Source organism: Haliaeetus leucocephalus, unplaced genomic scaffold, assembly GCF_000737465.1.
Source record: "Haliaeetus leucocephalus isolate CR32 unplaced genomic scaffold, Haliaeetus_leucocephalus-4.0 Scaffold932, whole genome shotgun sequence".
Classification (NCBI taxonomy): Eukaryota; Metazoa; Chordata; class Aves; order Accipitriformes; family Accipitridae; genus Haliaeetus; species Haliaeetus leucocephalus.
In genome coordinates, this window is record NW_010973368.1 from 3,839,519 (window position 1) to 3,847,056 (window position 7,538).

Genomic DNA, 7,538 nt, shown 5'->3' on the forward strand with positions numbered 1-7,538 from the left:
ATGGAGAGCCTGTTGGCATGTGGTCCTGGTTCATCCTGCTGGCTCTGGTGACTTGAGCAGATCAGAAAGCAAATCACTCCTGCTTTGGCACTCCCTGCTCCTGTACTGTCACCTCCAGAGCCTCTAGCATGGGTACTCTGAAGGTACTCCTCAAGCCCTGCTGCCCCAGGAGCTGCTTGCACTTCTTCAATCTACTGAGGCTCGTACTAAGGATGGAAGTAGTCCCACGCAGCACAGACCAGGGGAGAAACAAGGGGATGCAAAGCAGCTTTCCTTTGCGGCTGTCTGCATGGGCCATGCCCAAGTTGGGTGCTGGCAGAGGCAGAGTAGCAAGGAAACAACCTCCAATGTGCCATAATGCTTCTGTCTCCCCATAGTCCTGTCCCACGTCATCTACTGCCAGCTGTGATGAGGGGGCTAGAGGGGAGCAGGCAGGGAGTCAGGACCCCTGTGTGACAGTCTCACATCCCCTGGGGTGTAGCCAAGCTCACACCATGGTGTGGAGTGAGAATTAGGTCTAAGGTTTATCTTCTGGGTCCATAGACCATTACGTTTACAGCACTTTAATTTGTGTGCCAGGGTTGATGTTCCCCTTACGGGCCCGTGGTGAGGTACTAATGAGCATTTTAAAGCGCTAAAGAACTTTGCCTTATAGAAAATACCAGTCCTACCAAAACCAGTCCAAATGTTCTACAATCCCAAACCTTTCTTAGGTGGGGCTGGTGCTTCATCGTACACATGGGAGCCATCTGCACAAAGAGCATTTACGTGGCACCTGTTGAGGGTAGCCGTCCCCTCCCCAGGTCCCACGTCAATGGTGTTGGGGGCAGCGGGAGGGGGTAGGTGGGTTGTGGGGAGGTGGGTGGCTGCCTGGGAATTTCCCTGGCTGGGCTGGGGTGGTGGAGGCTGCCTGGGTCTGGACCAAGCCCCTGCCCATGCAGGGCTGGCACTGTGCGTGGTGCCCCTGGAATTTCTGGGGCTCCCGGCAGCACCTCCTCCGCACTGCCCTCCTTTGAGGGTCCACGTTTCGCAGCCAGAGCCGGGGCTTTTCTTCCTTTCCATCTCTGCTGTTTGTCTCGGAGAAAACCCATCTCACTGTTTTTCAACCGCCTGAAGGTGTTTTTCGGGGGTTTTTCAGGCTATTTTGAAGCTCATTTTTCCCAGATGTGCTTTTTTTTTCTTCTTCTTTTTTTCTTTTTTCTTCTTCTGTAACTTTTCTTCTTCGCCTTAAAGTTTCCGGCCACGTGACTTTCAGCTTACATCCCCGAGGTTCTGAGAAACCACAGGAGGCCGAGACCTAAAGGGAAGGTGCAGAGGCTCCGAGACGAGAGGCAGAGAAAGTGGCAGAGCGCAGGGCAGGAGGACAGCTCGCCTCCGGGACGGGCGAGAGCCGGGAAGCCAAGGGCCATCTCAGGGGGGACGGAGGAGGGCAGGGGAGAGGGAAGGGAAGCGAGACAGAAGGCAAGCACACCAAGAGCACAAAGGAAGCTGAAGAGGCCCTGGGAGCCAGAGACGGGAGCCATGCCCCACAGCTCCGACAGCAGCGACTCCAGCAGCTTCAGCCAGTCTCCCCCTCCCAGCAAGCAGGTAAAGTGGGGACCATTCCCCCGCTCTCCCCAGCTGGAGAGTCCTTCATGGTGGGCCATGGGTAGGCAGGAGGAAGGGTGGCATCCACCGCTGGTGTTTTCACAGTGCAGTATGGCGGGGCTTTCTAGGAACGGCTGTGGGGAGAGGGATGCGGGGCTGAGCCAAGAGCCTTGGCAGAAGCGCCGGCCACCAGGCTGGGTACGGGTGGAGAGAGGAAGCCTGGTCACCTGGGGCTATGCCAGGGGCTACTGGGGGGCTGGGACCCCCTGGACAGCGTAGGCCCTGCGATACACGCCAGGCAGGCAGCAGGCAGGAAGCTTTGGTGTGAGAGTCGGTGCTCTGGCGAGGAGCCTGAGTGTGCACCTCGTCGCCGTGGACCGGCACGGCTCAGAGGCAGCCTGCCTGCTTCCTGCTGCCGCGGATAGCACTCAGGACCCTCAAAAGCTCTGCCACTTCGGGTCTGCTTTCTTTTCTGGTCAGCCTCAGAGGTTTTTCATCTCAGTAATGCTTGATAGAGGGATTTGGTTTTGTTGCACAGGGTACCTTAATGGTAGGTCTTTTGCTGGCAGATACCGACACAAGTCCAAGGTATTTCCACTGCCTTTTCTGGCTAAGCTTTATTATGTCTATCATTTGCCATTTCTCTAGAGCTGGCAACAACAGCAAGTACCTGAGATTTTGCTCAGAAATCTTGGGGATGATCAGGCCAGATGATTTTGGGCTTGCACTCAGGGGTGGGGTGGCCTCCTGGTAGAGAAGGGGATAAAGCACAGGGGTTGCCAAAGCATAGGGACTGGACTTGGTGCAGGACTTGGGACGTGCTGTATCTGAGACATTTGTAGGGTACTGAAGGCAAGGATAAACGGTTAAGTTCAAAGAAAAGATCTTGGGCGGGGTGGAGGGGGGAGAGGATGTGGACAGACTGATGGGCTGGGAAGATAACTTTTGTGGCTGAGTTTTGTAGTCCTGTGGAGAAGCGGTGGTGTGAATGTTAGAGAGCCTACAAAAGAGGCAGTGCAATATGAAAATAGAAGATGAAAGAGTCTGTGTGACGGTTTCAACTGTCAGAAGGGAGCAGCAGGACCAGATCTCAGCAGAGAACAGTTGCTGCATGAAGCTGAAGACCTCTGCTCTCCCCTGCCCAAGGGGCTTGGGAGTGTTGCAGTCAGCATTGCAAGCTTTGCTACCACGGGACTCCAGAAAAGAGCAAGCACAGAGATCAGAGAGCTGGAGCAAATGAGATCTGGGGAAAAACGAAAAGCTCTGAGTTGGTCTAGTTAAAAAAAGCAGGGGCCACATTGCACTGTAAGGGTCTGCAACAAATAAAGCCTGAGAGAGAAGGGTGATGGAGAGGCAGTGGGACCTACAGGGATGACAGGAGGAAAACATGGGCTGAATCTCTGGAAAGATGGTTTAGCCAAGGACCTGGAATATCTGCTGTGCCATATCCCCACAAAGAGATGGGGAAGGGAAAGGTTTTCTGTACAAGGGATTCAGATTGTCTGTGTTCCAGAGAGAGGTCCTTACTCTGGCTCCTCAAGCCATATCCCAGACCTGTGTCTTGGTGCAGGGATATTGGTCATTTCCCAGCTGTGCCAGGACACCCAAGGGTATCAGACTTGCCCCTCCTGGCAGCGGGGATGTAAAAAGCATCACACATCCCTGGGGTATGGCTTTATCCTGGTGCTGAGGGTGTGTATGCCATGTCCTGTGCTTCAATGATGTTATCTGCCTTGTCCCGTTCCCGCCTACTGCCCTGCAGGAGCAGGGCAAGGGAGGGCATGACCTAGTCATTTCCATGCCTTGTTTCCATAGGACTCTTCTGATGACATGAGGAAAGTCCAAAGGAGGGAGAAGAATCGCATCGCTGCCCAGAAGAGCCGCCTGAGGCAGACCCAGAAAGCAGACACGCTACACTTGGTGAGAACTCCCACCCTTCCCGTCCCCAGCGCTGAGGGCTCACACAGGGGACAACGTGCTTTTCCTCTGGGGACTCAGAGCGGAGGTGCTCAGTTGAGGCAGGACAGGAAAAGCGAGCCCAGGGCAGGATGTAGGTGACAGCACTCGCAGCAAGAGCACATAGCCCAGGATGACTGCCACTGAAGCATTTAGTTTTGTAGCTAGTTTTGAATCCATCTTTATCTCTCAGTCTGATATTACTGATTTCCTTTCCCAACCTCTTCTGACTGGCTCAGTCAGAAGCTCTTTGAAAGCACAGGCTCACCTGGGCTGGGTCTCCCCAGGTTTGTTCTTCATGCCATCATTTATGCAGCAGTACAACAGTGTACAAGGATGCTTTTCTGAGATGGTAATGCTTTGTATTCATTGGTATGGATGATAGTGCAATATGGAGCTGAAGGGGCCATCTCCTCTGGTCTGTTCCCTGAGACACCACACAGCATAGATAAATAAATATTAATAATTTTCTAATATTTTTAAATGTCTCCATGGTAGCGCTTGTATCTCTCTCTACATCTGAACACTGTACAGTACCCGGAGGCTTTTCCTGTTGTTTAGCATGGATTTTCCCTCCTTTGGTTTCACCCTGCTGTCCCACTCTCCTTCTGTGGCACTGTGGGCACTCCTGTGGCTCTTCCCAATGTGAAGAATCAGGCGTCGTCTTTTCAGGAGGGATGGTCACTTCTGGCTGTGTGTGTTTGGGCAGGAGTGTGTGGTCAGTGTTGAAGCACAGGGGCTGGGCTCCTTTGCATTTTGCACGTTGGAGAATGCAGTCTGTCTCATGTGTTTTGGGCCACTGGCGGGCAGGGTGCAGAACATGCAGCCTGCAATGGGCAGAGATCATCTTTATCCCTGTGCTGGGCTTGGCTGCCCTTTGAAAAGTGGTCGTTGGGCTTATGTTCTAAAAACCATCCTTTGACTTAGTGGCCTTCATATTCCCCCAGATCCCCATTTTTGGGAAGAATTCTTGAGAAGCCGGTCCTGAACCTTCCTCCTTACATAGTGCCCTCAGTCCATGGTTGGAGCTGGGTCTAAGACAGAGATTTCACTCTTTTCCCAGTAGCTGATGATCCTTCTAGAGCTGACACAGCTCTAGGCTGATGGCATTACATCTGTCAGCAGTGATTGCTCTGGGCGACTGTGCCTGAGAGGGGTGAAGAGATACCCTTTCCTTAGGATTAGTGCTCTCTCCAGGGAAATCCTAGAGATGGATATGGGCTCTGATCCTCCTCCAGGAAGATCCTGCGTAGCTGTGCACCAGGAAGAATTGGGCTGCTCTTCTCAGAGCGGATGACAAACCACTTGCATATGAGATTACTACTGCTCAGCCAGCATTGATAGCACACACTCCTTGCCTTCCCATGGGGATGGGAGCAGGGGGCCTAAGCCCAGTTTGGTTCAGACAGAAAGGATCCTGGCATGCAGCTGGAGAAATGGGGGGAGGCAAGTAGAGGACGGATGGTGAATTTTTGCTAATGTTTTTCCAATTCCTGGTGGACAGTGACTCCCTGCTGCTCCTGGGTTCGTTCCCCCAGTGCTCTTTGCCTTTGGTCTGCTCTGCATCAGGGACTTTGCTTCTTTGATGTGGTTCTGCCCAGAAGAGCATGGCTTAGCTTGAGCTGTGGTGGTATGAAAGGAGCCAGCAGCTCCATCTGCCCCAGGGCTTTATAGCTTGTGTTTTGAGGGGAATGAGTCATGGGGAGGCTGGGGCTCCCGGCCCCGGGGGGGGGCGATTCCCATCAGCTCCTGAGTTCGATGTCAGTCATGCCTTCCAAAGCATTTAGTCACGCCTGAGAGATGCCCGTTTGCTGTGCGAGCTCCTCCAGTGACAGCCGCTCTAACTGCTGGGTGTGTTTCAACCTGTGCGCAGAGGGCTGGCACTGTCAGAAGTCAGCGTGGCAGCGGAGGGGCCAGCGGAGGGGCGACAGGTTCGCTTCGCTGAGGTGGTGGTGCAGCTTTCCAGGGCCTCAGAGCACTGGGTCCCACTTTAGCTGTCTCGGCTAAGTTTGCAGAGCCTGCCGCCATGTCCTCCCTCCCTCCTCTGGTCCTGCCCAGGCTGCTGGCTCCATGGTCGGTCAGTGCCTGGGATGCTCCAGCCTGGAGTTGGCTGCACTTTGGCAGCAGTAGAGGGAGCAAAAGCTGCGATGCTCTCCGGATCCTGGAGACGAGGCTGAGCATCGTTATTAACCCCTTTGTTGTTATTCTCATTAATAACACTATTAATTCAGCTCTTCTGAGGCCTCGGTTTCTCTTTTCTTCTGACTCAAGCGTCTCCCCCTCCTCCCCACCGTGCCGCTGGTTTCCCCAGCTGCTAGCAGGAAGCAGTGAGTCTTTTCTTTCCAGGGCAATGACAGGTTTCCTGTGGCAGGTGGTTTTCTGCTTAAAGACGGCGGTTATTCAGCGCGCCCTCCCCCCGGCCGGGTGGCCCGGGAAGCGGCCGCGTGGCGTGCGTGTGCGTGAGAGGGAGCGAGAAAGCCTGGGCGGGAGCACGCCACAGTCACTTCTCGTAAGCCGGGGCTGGGGAGCGGTGGCTGGGGCCACCAGCATCGCACCCGCGCCCGGCCCGGCCGGCTGGGGGAGGGGGGTTTGCCCAGGCGCGGCTCTGCCGAATTTACCGGAAACGTGTCATTCTGGAAACTCTGCGGGGCAGAGAGGCGCGGGACCGCGACCCCCGCCGTCCCCAGCTCATGTCTGAGGCTCCCGCGCTGAGGAAGCCCCTGTGGTTTTTTCTCCTCAGGAGAGCGAAGACTTGGAGAGGCAGAACGCTGCCCTGCGCCGGGAGATCAAGCAGCTGACGGAGGAGATGAAGCACTTCGCCTCGATGCTGAGCTCCCACGAACCGCTCTGCTCCATCCTGACGTCCCCTCCACCGCCTCCAGAAGTGCTGTACGCCACACACTCCTTCCACCAGCCCCACATCAGCTCCCCACGCTTCCAGCACTGAGCCAGCCAGTGGAACGGCAGCCTGCCGGCTCCACCGATGGCAAGAAGCAACTTCGTGGGGCTCGCTTTTCCATCCGAGGGAGAGGGACGGACAGGCGGACGGACACCCCTTCTCAAAGCGTGTACTCTGAGTGACTTGCCTAAGACTTGCTCCCTGTGTAGAAATGGGAGAGCCACCAGGAGGCATCTTTGGGCAGTTTCCAGCTTGGATCCTGGGAAGAGGAGGCATTCACAAAAGGGCACCAACCCCCTTCCCTGGTGCTTGTTTGGCAACGTTCGCAGGAGCATGCGGCACCGGCAGCCTCCATGCAAGCGGCTGGCTGCGGCGCGCAACAGCCGGAGCTTCAGGGAGAGGAACGGGAGCATGGTGGAGGGGAAGGTTGGGGGCCACAGAGTACCAGGTCAAAATGGGTTTATTTTTGTAAAATAAAGATTGAAAATGCTTAATTCTTTGTTTCCAAAATAGGACCCAGGCCACTCCTAAGGCCTGGCATGACACAGTGAGGATGCCAGCAGCAGGAGAACAGCCCTGCGTGTGCTGGTGTCTAATCCAGGACCAGCAGCTGGACCCCCACATTTAGAAGGGGGCCCATGTACATGGGCTGGGCAGGCTGAGGAGCAATGGTTTGTGGGGTGATGGGGTCCCTGGGGGAGATGGGTCCCTTCTTGCTGCAGGGCTGGATCTGGCTAATGAGTCTGACATGCCATGTAGGATTACAGCTCTCTTCCCCACTGTGAAGGGGAATTGCACTGGCCCCCCTCTGTGCAGCTCTGCCCCCTGCCCCGAGGGGGATGCTCACAGGTGGGGAGGATGGTGGTTATTCCAGCTGGGTAGCTGGGTTTCTGCATACAGGACATGCAGAATACATCTATGGGCAGCAAAAATCTAATCACATTCACAAAAAAGCAGCAGGAGCAATTTCAGTGTGTCTTACACCACCCCCCTCTGCTAGATCTCACACCACTAGGCTTCACTCCATCCATTGGTGCAACAACCAGAGCTGCTGGTTCCCTGCACAGGCCTTGCTTTCAGCCACCCAGGCTGCAAA

The 7,538-nt window shown here is 55.1% G+C and overlaps 1 protein-coding gene across 1 annotated transcript; it reads left to right on the top strand.

The window, feature by feature from the left end:
• Window positions 1-1,314: 1,314 nt before the first annotated feature.
• On the top strand, window positions 1,315-6,642 carry BATF (basic leucine zipper transcription factor, ATF-like). Its single transcript, XM_010583724.1, has 3 exons — window positions 1,315-1,587; window positions 3,403-3,507; window positions 6,284-6,642. The coding sequence occupies exons 1-3, from the start codon at window positions 1,522-1,524 to the stop codon at window positions 6,488-6,490; spliced, it is 378 nt and encodes a 125-aa protein (XP_010582026.1). The 5' UTR covers window positions 1,315-1,521; the 3' UTR covers window positions 6,491-6,642.
• The last annotated feature ends 896 nt before the right edge of the window (window positions 6,643-7,538 follow it).